The sequence below is a fragment of the Lotus japonicus genome, chromosome 6 (genome assembly GCF_012489685.1).
Source record: "Lotus japonicus ecotype B-129 chromosome 6, LjGifu_v1.2".
NCBI classification, from domain to species: domain Eukaryota; kingdom Viridiplantae; phylum Streptophyta; class Magnoliopsida; order Fabales; family Fabaceae; genus Lotus; species Lotus japonicus.
Window position 1 is genome coordinate 37,304,012 of NC_080046.1, and position 22,527 is coordinate 37,326,538.

Sequence of the window (22,527 nt, forward strand, 5' to 3'; positions counted from 1 at the left end):
TTCTCCAATTCCTTTACTCCCCACTTCTTTCTAAATCTAAATAAAGGGGGTAAATGTTAATGGAAAATGCTATGGGCACGAGGTGGGGTCTCGTGAACCACGCACGAGGCAGTTTCTGACGGTTTGAAACCACCATAAATGTGTAACGCATGCGATTATTAAAGCACCGCATTTTAGTAGCGGTTTTAAACCGCCAGAAATGCATGAAATTTGGATTTTTTCCTAACACTGCAAGTTAGTTGTGGTTTAAAACCGCCACTAATTGCTCCTCGTGCACTCTCGTGCCTTAGACCCTCATACCAAATAGCACTGCTCAATGTTAATTTATCCTCTTCATGTTAATTTTGTGTATCAAACATTTTTCTTGTGCCCGAATCATTGCTGCAATATCTTTCTTGTTTGACTGAGCTAGCTTCTTGATAAATGATCATTAACTTAAAAAGAAAACGTTAGGATCACAAAGGACATTCCGAATTGACTTTCTACAAATGGGGAATGACGAAACCTACTTAAATTAAGAGCAAAGATACAGTTAATTAATAATACTTCTAATTTGATTTTGATTTTGTTTTTTAAAACAATGGCTTAATTGCACTTTTGGTCCCCCAACTATTGCCTTCATGCGAAAATCGTCCCAAACTTCAAAATTAGCAAAAACTGTCCTCCAACTATACATGTCGTTGCACTTTTGGTCTGCTGTTTGTCTTCCGTGAGAAAACTAACATGCGAAGCTGGTGTGACTCACTCACGTGTGTCTCCCGTGACTTTCTTCAGAGTGCTTGATGATTGGACAAGTCAGATGTTTCTCACGTGACTCTAAAATGGTTCATGGTGAAGAAGACGATGAAGAAGAGAGATGATCGTTGGAGCCTTTTAGAGTCACGTGAGAAGCATGTGACTTGTCCAGTCATCAACCTCTCTGAAGAAAGTCACGTGAGACACGCATGAGGGAGCCACATCAGCTTCTCACGTTAGTTTTCTCACGGAAGGCAAACGGCAGACCGAAAGTGCAACGACATGTATAATTGAATGACGTTTTTTGCTAATTTTGAAGTTTGGGGATGATTTTCACAAGAAGACAATAGTTGAAGGACCAAAAGTGCAATTAAGCCTAAAACAATAGAATGGTTGCATTCCATTCCGCCTTATTTCATCACTTTCCATCAACCTAAATTTAGTTTAAGAGCTAAAAATAATTTTTTAAAGTACCTAAAATATAATCAAGTAAATTTAATTAGAAAGTCTAAACTTTTTTACTTAACGCATTAAACTAGATTGACCATACTATGGTCCTCAAATTGACCTTAATTAACCATATATTTTTGGGTCAAAAGAGTGACAGACCTTAACGTTTGTAATGTTCAAATATTCACCTTAATTTTCTATTTTTGTCGAAAATTGACCTTAACTTGATGAATTTCTTTGTTTACATTTTTTAATACCAGCATATTGGGCCACATTTCCAAAGCCTAGCTACATATGCAATACAAAAATCTGTTTATATTGTAATAAGCATGGCTGAAAATTGCAATTCCAAATGGCAGTTCATTTCTCACCCCCATTTAACCTACTAGTAATTTATTTTAAAGAAGCTCAACAAAAAAAAATTAAAAAAAAATTCTCATGTTCTTATTGTTTTCTAGGTTTTTGAAAACCTTTGGTAGTATATTTTTAATGCACAGGATTTCTAACCTGGTAGCATGTATTTTTTTTTTTGCTTCATCTGAAAACTAACAGAGTTACAAAAACTAACGAACAAACAAAGAGTCCATAAGGACTAGCGTTTCAACATCTGGAGGAGGGTCTTCCAAGAAGCAAACGTCCACCAAAGCTGACCGAACTCCTGTCTTGGCGAGAGAATCCGCCGGCGCATTGCATTCTCGACGGGCTACATGAATGCTCAAGCTCCAATCCCGGGTCTAGAAGCTGCGGATGACATTCAGGATGGGCAAAAAACGACAGCTCTCTTCATCCTCCATCGCCTGCAGCAGCTCCCCACAGTCCACCTCCACCATGACATGACGATGACCCCGATCCCACACCAGCTCTAGGCCTATAGCACACCAGGTTTTTTAAAACTCGGTATTGTGTATTTTTAAATATACAAACTCAGCAGTACATTCATTTTTACCATTAGGTTTTAAAAAAATTTACTTTGTTTTTCTTTTTTTGAAAAGACGACTTTGATTTTCTTACTTATCCAGTCGTGTGTAGTGTTTTCTTAATACTTAGATTTAAAATCTGATGTGTAAGTTGATGTTATGAGAAAAAACAAAATTTATATATAAACAATATGGGACTTCCAAAATTCAAGCTCTCCATCAACAACAAGTTTGAATTTTAACAGGAAAGTATGACAATCATAGTTACGAAATTCGCTCATCCGCCATGCGATGCAATTAATTTGCGCGTACTAGTTTGCGGTACGTTTGTGTTTTGGTGCTCCATAGATTGCCGTTGAAAAACTTTGCAACCATGGAAGTAGAGGATGAAGATGGATACTCTAGTTCACTGCACCCTTTCTTTTTGAACACAGGAAGCAAAACAAAATGAAAAGAAACTACGAAAGACAGGGTGTCGATCGAGCTTGTGCTCAGGAGAAGAAAATATATAGATGGCAGTATGACTCCTAACAAAGATATTAAATTTTTTTTTTGGTCAATAACAAAGATATTAATTCAAGTAACTCATTTTTTACAACGGGCCACCAGGCTCACCTTTTTGAAAATCTTTTTTTTTTATGAAAAAGTTTATAACTAATATAGTTGGGCCTACTATTTCCATTTTACAAAAACTAGATGAATATGACAAAAAATTGTTATATAAATAATAATGATATAAAACTTTAACAAAATTGAATTTATTTATGACAAATTAATAATAAAATAAAGACTTAATTGCACTTTTGGTCCCCAACTTTTCCCTTTCTGCATAAATCGTCCCCCAACTAAGAATTTAGCAAAAATATCTCCGAAGTTACCCTCCGTTAACACATTTGGTCCCTTTAGTATTTTTCAACCAAAATCTAACAGTTTGAGGGACCGAAAATGCAATTAAGTCAACTTCTTCACCACCGTGACCTGCACTTTTGGTCCTCCAATTTTCAATTTGGTCCACTTAATTGCACTTTTGATCCCTCGTACTGTTAGATTTTGGATGGAAAATACTAAAGGGACCAAATGTGTTAACAGAGGGTAACTTCGAGGATGTTTTTTACTAATTTCTTAGTTGGGGGACGATTTTCACAGAAAGGATAAAGTTAGGGGACCAAAAGAGCAATTAAGCCTAAAATAAATATTATGAGTATTCAGGTATATCTAATGAAATAAATTCAATGTAGTTTTAATTTTAATTTAACTAAAATGTAATGGGAATGCAAATGACGAATCGACTATGTATACCGGGTACCCCATTCATACCGAGTACTTCAAAGGTCACGTACCGCGCACCCATGTATCACGTACTGAAGCGTATGACAAACCTGGTAAGTATGATGGCAATCGCAAGAACGCCCACAGCTGAAGCCCAAAGCTTTGCACTTGTATTTTGTTGCCTTGCAAGATGAGTTTTTGCTGCAAAGCAAACATCTAATGCATTTTTCCCAACTTGCATTGTCTGGGAGGCCAGTAAATAGCCCCCATTGTGGCTTCCACAAACACTTTTTATAAACTTCCTTCATAGCCTCTTTGGCTTGATCAACGGTAAGGGACCTTAGTAAAGGAGAAAAGAAACTCCATTTGTACAATTGTCATGCAACCTAGGTGAATTAGGTTTCCTTCCTTTCAAAAAAATTTCTTTCGAAGTCCTCTTCGATAATACTTTCCTCCTTTAGATAGTTGACAATCAGCATCATCTGTAAGCTTGAATTCTCGACCTCTAATATCATCATGGTTTCTTCGTTCAGTTTTCACGCTGTGCTCCTCCATAGTTGCATGAATAACAGATTGGTTTTGTGAAAATCTTTGGTGATGGCTAATTTCAACAATATGTCTGCCTTGTTGTTTTGTTCAGGCTGAATGGAATTTAGCTCAAAAAACTTCAAACATGCATGTTTGTTAGGATTCTTACATTCACCAAGTACTTCATCAATTAGGGATTTTTTGTCGAAAACTCCTATGAACTGGCCGGTTACTAACTGGGAATCGCTTCGCACCTACAACTCTTTGACATCCATCTCACGTGTGAGTTTTATCCCGATAATCAGAGCTTTATACTCAACTTTGTTATTTCTTGCTTTAAAGTTAAATTGTAAGAATTGTTGGACCATGACCCAGGCAGGCCCTTCTAGTACCAAATCAGGCCCACTTCCTTTGACATTGGATTCTCCATTGACATGTTAGACCCATGTTCTTTTTTTTTGTCGTCTCTACCATTAAGATCAGCTCCAGCATGAAGTCTGAAAATGCTTGGGATTTGAAGGACTTACAATCTCATTAACGTTTCTCGTCCTTCATCTCACCGTTGGTTGAGCTCGTCAAGTTTCCCTAGATATTTAAGAGCATCATCAGTGCTAGTTCTTAACTTTTAGTTATTTTTAGTTCTTAGCACTATTCACGTAGGCTCGTACTGACACATGTGCTCTAAGCAACTCTTAAGAAACTTTTGCATATTTCGCTCCAACTACAAATTCTTAACTTTGAGTTTTTAGCACTATTCATCTGGTCCCACCACACCACATTATTTATCCTTTTTATTTTCATAAAGAAATAAAACAAATCTCATAAAGTAATTTGGATGAGAGAGAAAAAAAAATGTTTTTTATGCTAATTAAGAGCATCTTCAATGTCAGTTCTTAGAGGTGAGTTCTTAAGCTAAGAACTAGGTTCTTAAGCATTAGAGATGGCTGACGTGGAGTTCTTAGTTCTTAAAAATAAGAATTAGTTCTTGTCTAAGCAACTTTGTTTTATGAGTTTTTATCATTAAAAACATTTTTTCTCTCACATCCAAATTGTTTTATTACTTTATGAGTTTTGTTTTATTGCTTTATGAAAATAAAAAGTATAAATAATGTAGTGTGGTGGAACCACATGAATAGTGCTAAGAACTAAGAACTCATGATTGAACAAAATCTGCAAAAATTGCCTAAAAGTTGCTTAAGCACATGTGGCATTACGAATCCACATGAATAATGCTAACTAAGAACTAAGTACCTAGCATTGAAGATACAATAAGAACTCATAAAGCAAAGTTGCTTATATAGTAACTAGTTTTTATTTTTAAGAACTAAGAATTTCACGTCAACCATCTTCATGCTTAAGAACCTGGTTCTTAGTTCTTAGCTTAAGAACTAACCTCTAAGAGCATCTCCAATGTTAGTTAAGCACTATTCATGTGAGTTTGTATTGCCACATAATACTTAAGCAACTTTTACATATTTCGATTCAACTACAAGTTCTTAATTTTGAGTTCTTAGTACTATTAGTTTGGTCCCACCACATCCTATTATTTATACTTTTTATTTTCATAAAACAATAAAACAAACTCATGAAGTAATAAATCAATTTTGATGAGAGAGAAAAAATATTTTTTCATGCTAAGAACTCATAAAACAAAGTTGTTTTATATAAAAACTAATTCTTATTTTTAAGAACTAAGAACTTCACTTCAATCATCTTCAATGCTTAAGAACTTGGTTCTTAATTCTTAACTTTAGAACTCACCTCTAAAAACTAGCATTAAAGATGCTCTAATAGGCTCAAAGTGATATCTTAGGTTGCTCGTTGTTACATGATTTATTGGGTATACTCCCTCCGTTTCTTTTTTAGTGTCGTTTTAAAAGAATTTTTTGTTCCTATTTAACTGTCATTTTGATGTTTTAAGGTTACAATTTGTTAATTATACCCATACTTTTTCAATAACTTCACTTCACATTTTCCATAAAATTCTCATTTCCCAATAACTATGAAGAGATTTATGACTTTATGACTAAGAGAGAGTGGTAAATGGTTTAATGATATGAGAGAGTGGAAAAAAAAAACTAACAATCTACTATTTTGGTTGGAGAGAGCTTTATGACTTTATGATTGTGATGTGAGAGGGTAGAATGAGAAAGAAAAAAAACTCTAACAATTCACTATCTTGGTTTGAGAGTTTTATGCTAAAACGACACTTAAAAAAGAACGGATGAAAATATAATTTTTTGGTGTAATGATTAATTAGGGGGAGGGGTTATGGTTCCTCAACAATTCTGTCCTCCATTCTTTAGGTCAAGTTATCATGATTCATAACTTGGTAAGTAAGCAACTCTAGGACTTCAAAGCATTTGTGCTTATTGAATTTTATGATTTGGCTCCTTTAGTAGGTACACTTTCATTTTCAGTTTTTTTATTTCTTAACGTAATTGTATTAAATCATTTTTTTTGATAGGTTATATTAAATCATTTACCTTTTTATCTGTTTTAATTTTCTAGGCCTTTATGATCAAATTCCGATTCTTCCTATTATAACTCCAAGGACCCAACAATATTGAGTTTAATTTTGAAGCTAAAAAAGCATACTCTATTAAAGAAACGAGGCATAGAAGAATTGCAAGCATGAGTGTCTCACGCTGGTTGTCTTCTGGTCTGGGCTAAATATAGTTATTCTAAAAGTTTTTTGGTGAACCTGTCAAGTGCTGGTGAGAGCCGTTGTGGTTGAGAAACGAATTGGCCTTTCCAACTATTCTCAATAAAGAAATAAACACCACTTTTTGTAGAAAGCGAAATGACCCCCCTCTTTTTCTCACCCACCCACTCTCTCTCAGATTCACTACACTCGCAAATGTGCCAAATCAAAACAAATAAATATGTAATAATATATGATATTTTCACACTTTCGTTTTATTTTTATTTCTCTAATTTTCTATATATTTTTACTTTTTTTAATTATATCATCAATTCTCTTAATTTATTTATCACTCCAATAGGTTATTTGGTTCAAGTGTTACATATCAATTTTTTTTTTTTTTTTGGTTACATTACATATCAATTTGATATCATTTAAATAAAAAGTTGTAGTAAAATTTATGAAAAACTTTCATTATCAATAAAGTCTCGCATAACTCGTAGTTAGATAGTTGAGTCTCTTAAACATTTAAACAAAAATTTGATCCTTAAACATATATATTTTACTATATATATAGAAAATGATTAATTGAAAGAATCTACTCATTTATAAATGTGATATCAAAACCTTGAGAATAATGTTATGTACACCCTTCTTTGAGAGGTGAAAAGAGGTGGAAGAAAGAGAGAGATAGGGAGAAAAGAAAAAGTAAGAGAGAGAAAAATGAGATGTGATAAATAATAAAAGGAGAGAGATAGAAATAAAAATAGGTGGAAATAGAGTGTTTAAAAAATGAAGTGTGTATATATCATTACTGAAACCTTGAGAAAGTTAATCACATAATTACAGTACTCATTAGGAAAATTTTCGGATGTACCAAAAAAAAAATACTCATTAGGGAAGTTAGCCATACTAAAATATGAATGTTGTCGTTAGTTATTATCACCTCAAACAAGATTATCCCACATGATACGATCCTAAAAAATAAAATCCTAATAAATATCTTGATTGTTGATGCTGCACCACTAATTGGTATTTCTCTCTCCCCTTTTGATCTTGTGGCTCCAGCAAATGCAATCATGTACAGTGCAAGGAACTTTAATTACCACCACGCGCACGCACCTTTCAAGCAGTATTGATTTGTGTTTGATTGGAGGGTGTCATGCACTGACTGCACGAGTGATTTTGATTCACACGTTGGAGTAGTAACATGGTGGAGGAAGAAGAGAAGAGGTTACTATAATGAGAGCAAGTTGGGTCATAAATGTCCAAAGCACCTGTCACAAGCTCAGAGCTTTTATATAGGGTGGCCTGATGCCAAATCTTGAGTGAAAGTGATACAAAGATTAGCATTTGCCTTGCCGATTCCAATTTAGATATTGGTTCCGTTCCCATCAAACTTTGGTGCATTATAGGAGAGAGAAAAATAAACATGCGCACTTCCATCAATTATAGTCAACAGTTTCTTTGAGTATGAGAGGTGATACATGAATTACTCAACTGTAAGAGCATTTTAAATGTAAGGTTATTAGTTATTATTTTTGAGTTAAGAACTAAGAATTTTATTATTGGAGGTGCTGATATGGAGCTCTTAGTTCTTAAAAATAAAAATTCAGTTCTTATATAATGAGTTTTATTTTTTGAGTTCTTAGCTTAAAATATTAATTATTTCTCTCTAATCCAAATTATTTTATTACTTTATGAGTTTTATTTTTTACTTTATGAAAATAAAAGTATAAATAATGTAGTTGGTGTGACCAAATGAATAGTGGTAAGAACTAAAAACTTATGATTGGAGAAAAATTGCTTAAGAGTTGCTTAAACACATGTGGCAATACAGGCCCACATGAATAGTGATAAGAACTAAAAAATAAGAACTAGCATTGGAAATGCTCTAAGAACACTTATTTTCTAGTGGTCTTAGACCATCATCAAATCAACAGCTTATAAAAAATGCTATAAAACACATTTTTAACCGCTACAAACGTAAATGCCGTAGGTATTTTTACTATTTTACATTAGGGAATTGTTATTCAAAACCCCCCCCCCCACCCCTATTTAGACCGAAGAAAATTTTTGAAACCCGAAATTACCCATTTCGAACGCACCCTTGTAGTGCGTTTCTCTCGCACCTGCAACGGAGCGACGTAGACGCTCCTTAAACATGCGTTGCAGGCGCATGTTGAAGGTGCGATTAATTAGGGTCAGAGTTGATGTCCCAGTGTCTGACTATACATAGGAGAGACACATATGCACCCTTAGTGAAGTGCGTTAGTCGCGCAATTACAAAGTGCGTGATATGAGTCGCTCTTTTTAAAGGCGTTACCATCGCACCTCTGAGCGTGCGTGGTTGACGCAGTTCCGTAGTGCGAGTTTTTGCAGAAACTTGACAGAAACAAGAACTCCAACAGAAACATAAACTTTAACACAACAGAAACAGAAACTAAGATTATATTACATCTGTCATTGATACTGTTGTTCCTTTGTCTTGGATTGTCTAAATTTTAGCTAAGTGGTTTTGTGCTAGTTGTGGGACTCGATGTTGTAACATCTTGGCTGTCACATATGTCCATGTGGGCCTGCTGTGTTTGTTTAAGAGCTGTCTTTCAGAAGCGTTGGATTGATCATGTGGTCAACAAGGTAGGAATTGTTATAAGGCTTCTGCGCGCTGCATGATGGATTGATTGAGTGTGATCAAATCAGTGGCGGAACCAGAAATTTTGGGAAGCCTGGGCACATTTATGAAGTAGTCCCTGAATTTTTCCCTTACCTTTACATTTGCCCTTTTTTATTTTTTTTTTGGACCTAAATTATGATCTGGACCAAAGAAAAAAAAAATTTTGGCCAGAGCCTGGGCACAGGCCCAGGATGGCCAGGCGGTACATCCGCCTATGGATCAAATTGATTCCGGTAGATTTAATCTAATGGTTATTTGTGGAAGGTTTATCTTTTGTTCAAATCTTAGTAATAAGAGATTTGTTGCTGATTAAACAAGATTGACTTCCTGATTATGTTATGGACTCTTTGTTACTCAAGCCCATTGAAGACAAGGCCTGAGGAACTACTATATATGAAGACCAAGACCTAGCTGTTAGGTTACGAATTTTAGCTGATAAGAAATTAGGGTTTTCTTGTGAGTTCATACTGTGTTCTTGTGTGTAACTCTCTTAGCAACTTTCACAGAATCTTGTTAGGCTGAGAGTAGTTTGAGTATTTGTTTGATCGTGTGATCTGTCTTCACTGTGCTTGTAAGGGATCAATTACTGTGGCAGTAATTGTGTGAGAAAGTGAGAGGGGCTCTCATACTTAGGGGAGGACTAAGTAATAAGACACTATAGAAATAGGGAAAGGGGCTATGAATAGGGGCTATTCATCTAAGACCTTGTGTACTTGATTATCTGATATAGTGGATTATCTTTCTCGGGCTGAAGCCCTCCAGACGTAGGTGATTTTGCACCGAACTGGGTTAACATTCCTGTGTGTTTTGTTGCTGTTACTTTTACTTTCTGTCAAACTATTTTCTGATTGTAATATGTTCTACAAGATGTCTTAGACATCGTGTGAAACATCTGTCCCTCGGTGTGCCAGAATTTCAGATACATTAATAAACTTCAAGTTAATTCTTACATTATAATCTGTCATTGATATATTAAAACTACTATGAAAATTTGCAAACTAATCTTCAGCGAGATTTATGATTCCTCCATCGACCTTATGTATGTTTGCCTCTCGGGAGAGTTTGTTGAATAGGGCCATGCGATCCAGGTATGGTAGCTGCCAACCACGAGCTTCAACAGTACAATGATAAATCCATTGTGGATTAACCGTTGGCAAAGGAAAGTCAGTTGAAATAAGCATCTACATAATGATCAATTATATTGTTAAGTATCTCATAAAGTTCAAGTAGTGTAAGGTAAATTCATACTAAATGTAATATTGATCAGTACCTTCACCCAGTGGTTGTTGTTGACAAGGAGTAAACATATAATCTGGTGCTCTGACGGATGTAGCACTGGACCGGTGAGAGGGAAGTAGGTGGAGCCCCCTCGATTCGACAAGGTCACGAACACAACCTGGTACATCGTAGCAACAATGTGGCTCAGATCCGGCACGAATAACCACTTCTCCTCCGTTGCAAACTCATTTGGAGCAAGATGCAAGGCTTGTAGTACTTTTTCGTAATGTTTGTCGGTGCCATACATACCATGATAAACACCTTGCCGTAATGTAAGCTCCTTTATCATGTCTTGTCGGACTTGCTTCCAATTTTGTTCTCCCTTACCCATCAAGGAAGAAATGCATCTATATCCACAATTGCCATCATCTTCAACATTGTGAATGTCAATGACATACTCACGAAGGAATTCGGGCACTTCATAGATGTAGTTGGTCGAGTAAACTTTGCCTTTCGGGTGCTGCGGCGGGAGTTGAGCTGACTTGCTTGCTATCCCCTTGCTTCTCTTCTTAGGTGCAGATTGATTGGAAGGAATTCTCTTCCGTTTTGTTGAGCGGGTCTTACGCCCCTTGCCTTGTGGAGCTAATGAGTTGCTACCTTGCTTTGACCCAAGTACTGCATCAACATTCTCCCAAGAACAAGGAATGCGTCTGGTAGAACCCTTAGGTTCATTGGGCCGACCTCTTGTAGGCAACTTGTTTGGAGGATGACACATAGGAGTCTGATCCGGGTATGCAATCTCCGGAAGCCTCTCTTTGATAGTTTGTCTTCTGGAAACGTTAGCTTCTTCAAACATCTTTGCAATGACTTCTAACTCTATCGCAATGCTCAATCCCAAAACAGGTTGGGATTCATCAGGTGCAAATGTTGATGTAAGCCTCCTCCAATGTTGGTCCACTGCTGTCAATGGAATAGTATTCATCATACCAAGGCGACATGAGCAAGGCAGGCCGTGTGTCCTCCTGATAGTGCGCCGCATTTTCCAACGCGCGCTTTCTCCTTTGCGATCAACATAAGGGCATATCTTGAGACTACACCACGTAGGTTGTCGTACAACTTGTCCTTAAACGCATGCTCTCTGATGAAGATACTTGCCTGAAAAGCAACATTAATCCTTGTATGCTGGAGAAGTGTGCACCTATGGATAGCTGTCCAAGCCGCACACATGTCACTCCTACTATCTTTGATGCACACTTTCAGTTTTGCGTGTGCACCTTCAACCCTGTGCAAAGTTATAATGTGCATATTAATATATACTTAATTAATGTAGCAAACTTATTGAAATGTCAGTGTCTAAGAATGTACCTGTTAGTAGTTGTGTTACCCATGTGCATGTAACGGTCAATCGCATACTTCACAAACTTGTGCTTAAACGGCAACCAAGTTTCCTTAATGTAATTCATGAGGTCAGAGTGCTCCCCAAAAAGTGAACGTAAGAAGTCCATGCCTGCATTAAACTCCTCCGCTGACTCGGCATACATGACTCTATTCCATGCGTCCCCGACATCATCCCACATCTTCTTGTCTTGGATAGTGAGCTTGCACTTTGCCTTCACACACTTAGCAATATGGAATTGGCATAGCAAGTGAGCTGCTGTAGGGAATGTGGCAGTAACTGCGTTCATCAAAGCAGTGTCTTTGTCAGTAACCATGACTTCAGGCATGTCCTCTTCTTTAAGTAGCAACCCCCTTAGTTTTTTAAGTGCCCATGTAACTTCAGGTTCACGTTCATTGCACATGTAGCCAAAACCGATTGTGTATGTGAATCCAACTGATGTCATGCCCACCATCTCCAACAATGGTATCATATCCTTGTTGGTCTTGTACGTGCTATCAAGCAAGACAACAGTAGGAAATTGGTTGAATAGTTGGATGGAAACTGGATGGGCCCAGGATAAGGACCGGATCACCGTGGAACCCTCTTCAGTTCTGGACCAGTGCGTGTACCTGTCTTCCTCCAACAACCTCATCAAGTGTTGCACCTCTGACAATTGTCCCCTCTTGGCCCTAATGTGTGCCATCCGCTCATTGTACACTTGCCTTATGGTAGTCACATTCTGAGGGTTAGCATCCTTCAGTGCAAGCAACATGTTACCTGACTTCACTCTGTTGTCAACCATTTTAGCAACCATATCCTTTTCTTGACTTGTAAGGCGACCGATGTAACACCCCGATTTCGGTGGCGTCACTTTAGCAACCAAAAGTAAACTTAATGCGGAAAAACGTGAATATTTTTTTTTTGATAATAACTAAGTCAAGACTGAATTAAATAAAACCCAAATGCGAAAAGTAATAAAACTAATATACAATATATAAACAGCCCCCGCTGTAAGTAACAACCTCGTCACGAGTAACCTCCAGTGACGGAAAGAAAAGTGCAATGCCCGTAGGCAATATATACAAACCAAATGAAAAGGTAAGTGTCCGCAACACTATCCCTCAAAACTGAGAATAAGCTGGCCCATCGGCCTGAAGCAAGACCTCCTAAGTCCAACCAACTCTCTGTGATTCCCGTAAGGAAACCACACAAAAAGCTATAGGCGGATCTACCCTGTCCCCTAAGTAACAAATGAAGCAAGACTGTCAGAGCTAAAACTCTACTCCTACACTAATCCTAACTCGAGGAGCTCATACCAACACTCAAAACTATGTGCTAGCATGATCGTCGTCTGAATCAGAATCCAGAACGACCTAGTCTATGTACACCATCCGTCCTCCTCTCGCTACCGCGATGCGCTCCTGTTCCAGCTTCTCCACTCTAGTCTCCCCCGAAGGGTGAACCGTCATGAACCAGCCCGCCAAAGACATCTGACAAAGGGCGTTTGTCCGCCAAAACACACACAGAAGACGCGAGGGTCAACTCTAAAGAATTATGTAGATAATAAACCCAATAGGTACAAATAATATATAGCCACTTAGGCTTATAACTAGAGATATCATTCCTAGGGTTGCATGTTCCACAATAACATGAACGCAATAATAACACTTAGCATGTTACAAGTAAGATAATCAAATAGCAATCACACTCAACAACTAAATTAGTATGCATGTTGCATGATATGTATGCAGGTTAACCCAGTCAACCAATATGCAATCCGGAACGGATGGACATCAACGGATCAGCCCTTCACCAGCCACGGTGGTGCCATTTCGGCCCGCGTGCCTCTTACTCCAACAACAACGGTAGTCAGATCAGCCGTAACCCGTAGGTCTGCCATTTCGGTCTGCTACAAGAGACGTTTACAAACGCTCTTTCACGGAAATCCGGGTCTTATGACCATTTTGGAATCCGACGAGGTCCAGAGTACGTCCTGTGTTAATACCCCATTAATGTTGCATGAATGCAGGATGATTAGTCAACCAACGTCTCCGATCTCACTCGACACGTCGCCACGTGTTCTAGGTAACTTAAAGTCTCTAAAATCTTACCCTAAGGCAAAGTCGATTCTGCGACAAAAGACACACTTCACAACACACATCGCTGCTCCAACAGCACAAGAGTATTACATACTCGGGAACTAACGGTTCCCCGGACTTATCCCCAGGATAGCCCAACAACATCGCTACTCCAACAGCACAAGAGTATCACATACTCGGGAACTAACGGTTCCCCGGACTTATCCCCAGGATAGCCCAACAACATCGCTGCTCCAACAGCACAACAACCAACGGACTCAACACTTGGATCCAACGACACTTCTCGTTTTCCATACTATGATTTTCATCCAAAGCCTCCTTTCGAGATTATTACCCTTACTTAAAGATTTAGAGGTTGTTTAATGTCTTATGAATTTTCTTTTCAAAATAATATCCTTTTTAGTCTTATCGCAATTCCTATAAGTTCTCGGGATCTTCGAATCCCCAAATGACTCCAGAGAATGTCTCGATCCATAAACCCTATACAAGGCCCGAACCTCGTTCGTCCTATCAAACTTTCTCAAAACTCTCAAAATAAAATCGGCATGACCTGCCCGCTATTCTCACCATTCAGAATCTCAGATTTTCAGTGTAAAGCATATTTAAATCATCACAATCAACAACATGTCATATATCAATAAATCGCGTCATAAACACTTAGCACTTAGCATATAAAGCATGCACCACACATCCTAGATTACCCACATAGCACATAGCATGTAAGTCAATCTTCAAAAACATTCAGTAGATGAATCATCTACATTGTCAGCCGAAGCCTCAGAAAACATTTTCAATCACACACAATCTCAGTGCATAAACAGTAAACAATGTCGAAATATCGACCCTAAGCATTAACTAGAGATTCAGTGAGAAGCCCTCACCTGAAAGTTCTCCAGAATGATCAACTAGTGCTTCCTCGCTCTCAAAGTGTTGCTCCTCGGGAAATTCCTCAAAAGTTCCTTTAAAACAAAATCACAGAAATACTATCAGAATCTATCGAAAACTAAGTTATCGATACGTACTAAGGTTACTCGAAGTAATCTATACTCTAAGGTACTATAATCTAGCGCGAAAGACAAGTTTTCGGAAAAAGGAAATTTCTTCCTCCCCCCTTATAGCTCTCGGCCACTATAGGTAATTGTAGGGTTCGATTTTTCTTCGATCAAACTTGGTTCCTATGCTTTCATAAGCCGTAACTAAGGGTATTCTGAACTCGGAAAAATTATCGGATCAAAAACTGTCGCAGGGGTATTTTGGTCATGATTTTTAACTTAGGATTTTCAAAACTGAAATCCCAAAAATAAAATTTTGCAGGGACGTCACCAACGACGTTTATGACAACTAATCCTACTAGCACTAAGCTAAGGCGATAGTTTTCAGCCTAAAGGTTGGAACTTTACTCAAAAACTACATAAAATGGGTATTTTAGGTTCAAATTGATTCCGGCGGAATTCCGGCGACATAACGGAAAATCTAATCCGGCAGAAGTGATCTTGGGCACATATAGAAGAGGTTTAGAATCAGAAATGAAAGATTCAGGATAGTTTTGCAAAAACCCATAAACTATCCACTCAGAAAACTCTACAGAAAAGCTATGGAAAAAGCGATCGGAGGTAAGGATTAGCGACTATACCTCGAAACCTTGAAGTAGCAACTAACGGATCAACGATCAAGCAAACGATGAAGAAAAACTCTTCTTCCTTCTTCCTTGTTCTTGGCCGCGGTTTAGAGGAGAGAAAATGGAGGAAAATTGTGTTTTTTCTTCCTTTATTTGCTATATATAGAAGGTGGAAATTCGCGGGAAAATGAAAGTTTCGCGAATCCGATTTTTCCGGCGTCATTCACCATGAATTCTAAGATAGGTTTTGGCAAAGGAATTCCCAAGCTAAGAAGATGTCTCCTTGTATTTTTGGCAACTAACGCAAAGTCGGTGCAAAGTCGGTGTAAAACTATTTTACCCGATAAGTTGCTTTTTGCCTCGAATGTCGGAATGGAAAACTTCCTTCTGAAGAAAGATTGAAATCATCAAGAGAAATGGGTGTACGCGTGTGGAATATTCATTTGAAGCTCTGAATAGATAAAGTCTTCATTGTCGAGAAATTCTAGGGTTTTGAAATACCAGGGATTCGGTTTCGGCAAACTTCCGATGATTGGAATCGGACGTTCGTAGATCCTAGAGTTTCGCCTCGAAATGATTGTGATATATGGAAAAAGAGAAGTTCTAACATTTCTCTGAAGATTTTTGGAATTAACTGCCAGCGTGCCTAAAAGTGAAAATTAGCTATATACTAGGGTTTCTGACCTAGGTTTAAGCGTAAAACGTTCGTGCTATAACTTTTATCGATCATAATGAAATCCTTGAACTTTTCCTGAACTTTCTCCTTCATAAATATATTTCATTTAATAAACTTTCGTTCAGGTTTCCCTTCACATTACGTCAACCCTAATCGTGAATAAAAAGTTTATTCACTTAACATAAGCCTAAAACTCGGGCCTTACAACCGACATAGGCATGGCCAACCAGAGTCTCGGCTAGCTGATGGTTGTGGTCGCCACGTACTACAGTCAACCTCCACAAACCATCTTTTGATGTATATCTCGCCTTGAGCCTGAATGGACAATCACATTTCTTGGTTCCTGTCCCCTTCCGCACCAACACAGGCTTGTATTGTTTGTACTTTCCGCTCATCTCGCACACCAAAGTAGCCACCTGTCTGCCTTTACTCCCACGACCCTTGCTCCCACAATCAGACCTTCTAATTATGATCACAAAGCCATGTTGCTTTCCTACATTCTTAGCCCAATCCAAAAGCTCCTCCCGAGTAGCAAAAACCTACAAAATATTAACACATATACACATCACATATAAATTCAACTTATTGACATAAACTCACTCATTGGTTATGAAAATACCCTGTCTGTGGTAAATTGTTCTATGTAGTCCGCTGCAATTGGCACATCATGTATATCTTCTACATTGGCTAATTGCCTTTCTTGTGGCATGTTCACTTCATATGACTCAGGGAGACTCATCCTGAAATGCAAAAGAAAATATGTAAATAGTTTACTGTTTCTGTTACAGGCCAGAAATGTTTTAATCGCACGTTGAAAGCGCGTCACACACGCATCTTATAAGTGCGACAGCGACACGGTTAAACAATGCGTCTGGATAAATATAACAGATAAACGCACTATCAGTGTGCGTCCCTGTCGCACTCTCAGGGTGCGAACTTGACGCACACAAAGAGTACGGTGCTCACGCTTAATGAGAGTGCGATAGATCTAGATCGGAATTAGAGTGCAGTACCTTTACAGATGACGACGACAACGAGGTAGGAGAAGTCGGGTGACAACGAAGACGGCGGTAGCGACGTTGGTGATGGTGTTGGGTGAGGACGACAACGGCGGTTGTAACATCCCGATCTGACGACTGGCCTCACGGTAACAACACGAGTCTTTTCAGTGCTCTTTGTCCTCACTCGCGCACTTCCCGGGAAAACTTCCCAGGAGGTCACCCATCACGATATTGCTCCAAGGCAAGCACACTTAACCATGGAGTTCTTATCAGTTGGGCTCCCGAAAAGAAGTTGCAACTTGTTGTTATGAGTAGTACCAATCAAATCTTTTATGCTCTCCTCAACTGTATAGTCCATCCCTACACAGTCTCGGAATACCTCTTGTTCGGGTGTGAGATCGGCTCATTCCTGTGACCCTCCGCCTAGAAGCCTGCCAGGAGCCGCTCCTTGTCCGTGCCTCACTATGCTACCATTCACAAGTATGAGAACTATATTGAATTCTAAGGTTCACAAGTATAGGGAACTATCTCATAATTCTAAGTTTGACAAGTATAGGGAACTATCTCATAGTTTATTGTTAGTCAATGCTCGTGTACATGCATGCAGACGCTTTGGATATCCATAAGCCAATCCCTCATGGAAAGGCAGGACGAACACGACTCCACGATCGGGGTTGGACACCTCCAATACACCGCTGCCCAACAGCTTGATGATCGGGGTTAGACCTCTCCAACGCACTGTCGTTTCACGTTCGTCCTTTGTTCAGGTCCATCCCCTGAACGTCACCACTGACTAGCCCAGTCCAGGTCACCAGCCGTGGCCAACCAAGCCCAGTCCAGGTCACTTGGCCCACAAATGCATGCCATGCAAGTCAGTCACCATCATTAGGCCCTAAGCCCATCACGTTCATCTCTTATGAACAACATATCATCGCATAATAACTTGCATGCATAGTAATAAATATAGCTAACACCCTAGGCATATAGGCATGTTCATAATAACACTAGCTAGCATTTATTGCATCATCATATAGCATATCTAGCACATACATCATCAATAGTCCTAGCATCATGCTTGCTAACAATCACAATCACAAACAATTTATCTAGGCCGAGGCCGAAGTGCCCTTACCTTCGTCACAGCAAAACACGTCCTAGGACTTTGGATTTGGCGGGATCACATTCACTTCGAACTTCCTAGTCATGTGGACAGAGTAACGGTACGAATTAGTAGTCGTTTAGCGATAATATATCCTTTCCCCGTCTTTTCAAAAATATTATCTTAAAACCTCGAAAAATCAAAACTTTTTCTTTCATAAGATCAAAACCTCTTTTCTAAAATAATTGTTTGAAGATCATAAGAATACTTTAAGAACATCATGAATTTTCTTAAGAAAAACCCCCAAAAACATAAACATTCCTAAGCAACCCGATCAAGATCATTCTCTTCTAGTTTATGGCAGATCAGCTTAAGCTGCAACCACAGAGCATATTGAGAATGGCCTTGCTCAAGGCTTAGAAACTAAAGCAATAAAAAAATAAATAAAAGAAGGCAAGAGAGGGAGAGAGCTCACGGCTAGGGAGAGAGGAGAGCAAGTGAGCTTGTTGTGAAAAATGAGGAGGAGGAGCTCTCTATTTATAGTGAGAGGTGAGAGCAAAGCATTAATTGCTTTTCTTCCTCCCCAAGTGAGGCCCAAAACCGCCCCTCCTTCAGCCCATTCTAGGGTTTCTAGAACTTTCCAAAACTCCCCACCTTTAGCCCTCAAATTTAGGTTTATTTCCTAAATTAAACCCCACATAGATTAGCATTTAAATCCCTAAATATTTAAAGAAATAAAATCTGAGTCACAAGAGTTTTAAATCAGATTTGGAGGGATCCTTGGAAGTTTTAAAACTTTAGAAATCAATCCCCCATCAACTAGAAAATCAAAGTATCACATCCCTAATTTCTCTCCATCATAAAACCTAGCTAGAAAAGGAAATTTTTGCAAAAGTCTTCTTTTTCCTTCCTCCACAAGTCTTGGCCGACCACACACTCTCCTTTCTCAGATTTTCACCAAAAATTTTTAAAATAATAATTTAAATAAAAACCCCAAAATAATTAATGCATTAAATGCACAATTTCCCTCCTAAATGCATCAAAACTTCAATTTTAACATCAAAAATCCTCATCAATAATTTTTGGCTCCAAAAATTCGTGCACCAGCTCCATGATATCTCAAAAATATTTTCAGAATTAATTTTGATATTAAACCATAGGTTAAAATTATTTAAATTCATTTTATTTAAATAAAACCCCATTTTATTTAAATAAAACCTTCAAAAATAAAACCAAGGAATATTCTCTCCTAGAATATTCTTAAAATCATGCCCAGCACCTCCCCATAAGGTGCGGCCCACGAAATCGTCCTCGTCGACTCGATTTGCCAACTCATCGCTGCTGTCGGGTCGATTTTGACCTAAAAGTCGCCGTCGCCGAACCCTAGCAATATTATAGTCAAAATGCTCGTATCGTCGCGCTCATCAACGTCTAGAGGTTTCTAGGACTTAATATTACTTCTAACAATTAATCACCTTTTTAAAAGGCATAATATCACATATAGCATAAGCAATTCACAGAATGTTATTATTAAAATAGTATGCCCTAAAACCGGGTCTTACAATACCACCCTCCTTAAAATAGTTTCGTCCTCGAAACTACTATATAGAATGAACCACCACGCCTCCAATGCGCACTCTGATACTTTCCACGAATTTTCAGTCGTCTCAACGCATAGGTTATCGTCCTTTGTCTCATCTTTCTGGTCTTCACGTGACATCTCTAGTTGTCTGGTTCCACATCATTTCCACAAAGGGAATCTGTCTCTCCTTAATGTTCCTTTCATAGTCCAACACGAACTATCATTCCGATCACCATTTTCCAATATTAAGTTGATCAGGCTCAATATCCAAAAGATGGCAATTAGAAAAATAACTGGTAAGGATGTTCGAGTTACTCACATTACACTGTCTATAACCTAGACACTCGTCGTAGAATCGTATGAAACTCTCCCGTAAGAACACGACCCAGACTGCCTCATTGCAGTCACACGAAAACAACAAAATTTTAAGTCAAACAGGTGTGATGCTCATGCCGGTCCACGCTGGTCGGCGTCCCGCCCAGGTGATCCGGATGCAACATCAACAGCTCAGACACGGGAAGACAAACTATCCGGACACCGAGCTCAAAGGTTCCATCCACCAATTCACTCGTTCGGTGGTTCCATCCACCACCTAGCCCATTCAATGGTTTCATCCGCCACCTAGTTTGTCCGATCTATGATTCCATCCACCATATATGATCGTTGGTTCCATCCACCAATCCCGTTTTCCTGATGGTTCCATCCACCATCTCGGTCTGACCAATGGTTCCATCCACCATTCTTGCTCAACTGATGGTTCCATCCACCATCTCATCGATCTGACATTTCCATCCACCATCCCGATCGATGCACTCCGATCATTGGCTCCATCCGCCATCCTTTCTTAGCTGATGGTTCCATCCACCATCTACGCTAAGTGAGGATAATCGAGAGTGAAACACAATCACACAAAACACCACAAAAACATAGGGAAGATAGTGACTTGGTCACCCCTTTGACTCAAGAATGAGTTTCCAACACAACAAATCACATACATCATAGTTAAGCAAACTTCTAGCGAAGACTTGGGTTGCAAGGAAATCTCTTATTGAATATCATCAAGAGGTTACATCTTGATTTAGAAGTTAAAACGAAAGGTAGCGACCGCTACAACATAGATAAGTGGAATACAATTCCAAAAAAAAAAGGCCTCAAGTTCAAAACAAAGCGGTGACAAGGTCACTAACAGAACTAGCCTATTCCCGAACTAGCTCCCTGGTGTTCTCAACTTTGTCAGCGTTCAGGGTGTACACTCATGCTGCTGTTACCGGACGCTTTCCTCCTGCGACATTCAAGGTTGCTCCCGCTTCAACCTTTGGTGCCTTGCAATCCCTTGCCACGTGTCCTGGCTTATAGCAGTTAAAGCACACTCTAGGGTCTTCCTTGCAGACATTAGCATAGTGACCCACTTTTCCGCACTTGAAGCAAGTCACGTCCTTCCCTTGGGCTTGGCTACCTTGACCTTCATGGGTTGTCTCATTGGGTGTGTTCTGACCCATAACTCGATTGTTGCCTCGCTGGTAGTCATAAGGCTTCGTCTGAGGTTGTTTCCCTTTACCATGCCCCTCATAATCTTGATGGCTTGGCCAGATTGGTCCACCCCTTCCTTGCCTACTTCCTCGGCGGTTCTTCATAGCCTCAACTTCTCGGGCCTTCTCGACTAGCACTTGGAATTGCCGAATACCCAAGGGCCTCACAGCTTCCTCAATGTCGAACCGAAGCCCCAACATAAAGCGGTTGCACAGGTAGGGTTCGTCTACTTGCAGCTGGAAGAATCGGAAATGCTTTGATAACGCCTCCATCTTGGCGGCATATTCTCCGACAGACATGCTCCCTTGGTGGAGCTTCAGAAATTGTGTTTCCTTATCTTCTCTTGCGGTCTCTAGGAAATACTTGTCGAGGAATGCCCTCTTGAAAGAAGTCCAGGTAATCTCCACATTGCCTGCTTCCAAAATCTGCCTGGCGCTCCTCCAGCAGTACTCGGCGTCACCCAGCAGCATGTACGTAGCTAGCACCACCTTGGTGTCATCAGGGGTCTGCAACACTCCAAAGATTTTCTCAAGTTCCTGGATCCAAAGGTCAGCCTTTTCCGGATCCGACTCACCACTGAACCTCGGCGGGTCCTGGCGTTTGAAGTCATTCAACCCCCTAGTCTGAGCCTGAGCTAGCTCCCGAGCTTGTTGCTGAGTCCTCCGGGTATGCTCTTCAGCCTCTCGCTGAGCTTGAGCAGCATTGTTTGCGGCAGTTGCAGCAGCTTGTTGTGCCACCAACTGGGCCAGCTGAGCCATGGCTTGAGCCAATTGTTCGTTAGATGGGTCTAGTCATGGAGGCATCTTTCAACCTGCACAAGTTTACCATCCAAATTCAAACTTCACTTCAAACAAGAGTCTTGGAGTCTAAGGATTCCAAGGGTTGAGCATCACAGCAATGACGCTCCAGACAATCTCACAAGTCAATCAACCATCTTAGCAAACAAGTTCTACCCAACTCTCTTGGACTCAACTCCTAGGGACCACTAACCCAAAGCTCTGGTTTTCTCAACCAAAGCTCTGATACCACTTGTAACATCCCGATCTGACGACTGGCCTCACGGTAACAACACGAGTATTTTCAGTGCGCTTTGTCCTCACTTGCGC

The 22,527-nt window shown here is 39.3% G+C and overlaps 2 protein-coding genes across 2 annotated transcripts; both read right to left on the bottom strand.

Moving 5' to 3' along the window:
* Window positions 1–10,218: 10,218 nt before the first annotated feature.
* LOC130725254 (uncharacterized) lies at window positions 10,219–11,420 on the bottom strand. The gene is made up of 2 exons (XM_057576500.1): window positions 10,491–11,420; window positions 10,219–10,401 (listed from the first exon to the last, which is right to left on the bottom strand). The coding sequence occupies exons 1-2, from the start codon at window positions 11,418–11,420 to the stop codon at window positions 10,219–10,221; spliced, it is 1,113 nt and encodes a 370-aa protein (XP_057432483.1).
* Window positions 11,421–21,144: 9,724 nt separating this feature from the next.
* LOC130725255 (uncharacterized) lies at window positions 21,145–22,179 on the bottom strand. The gene has a single exon (XM_057576501.1). The coding sequence runs from the start codon at window positions 22,177–22,179 to the stop codon at window positions 21,145–21,147; it is 1,035 nt and encodes a 344-aa protein (XP_057432484.1).
* Between the last annotated feature and the right edge of the window lie 348 nt (window positions 22,180–22,527).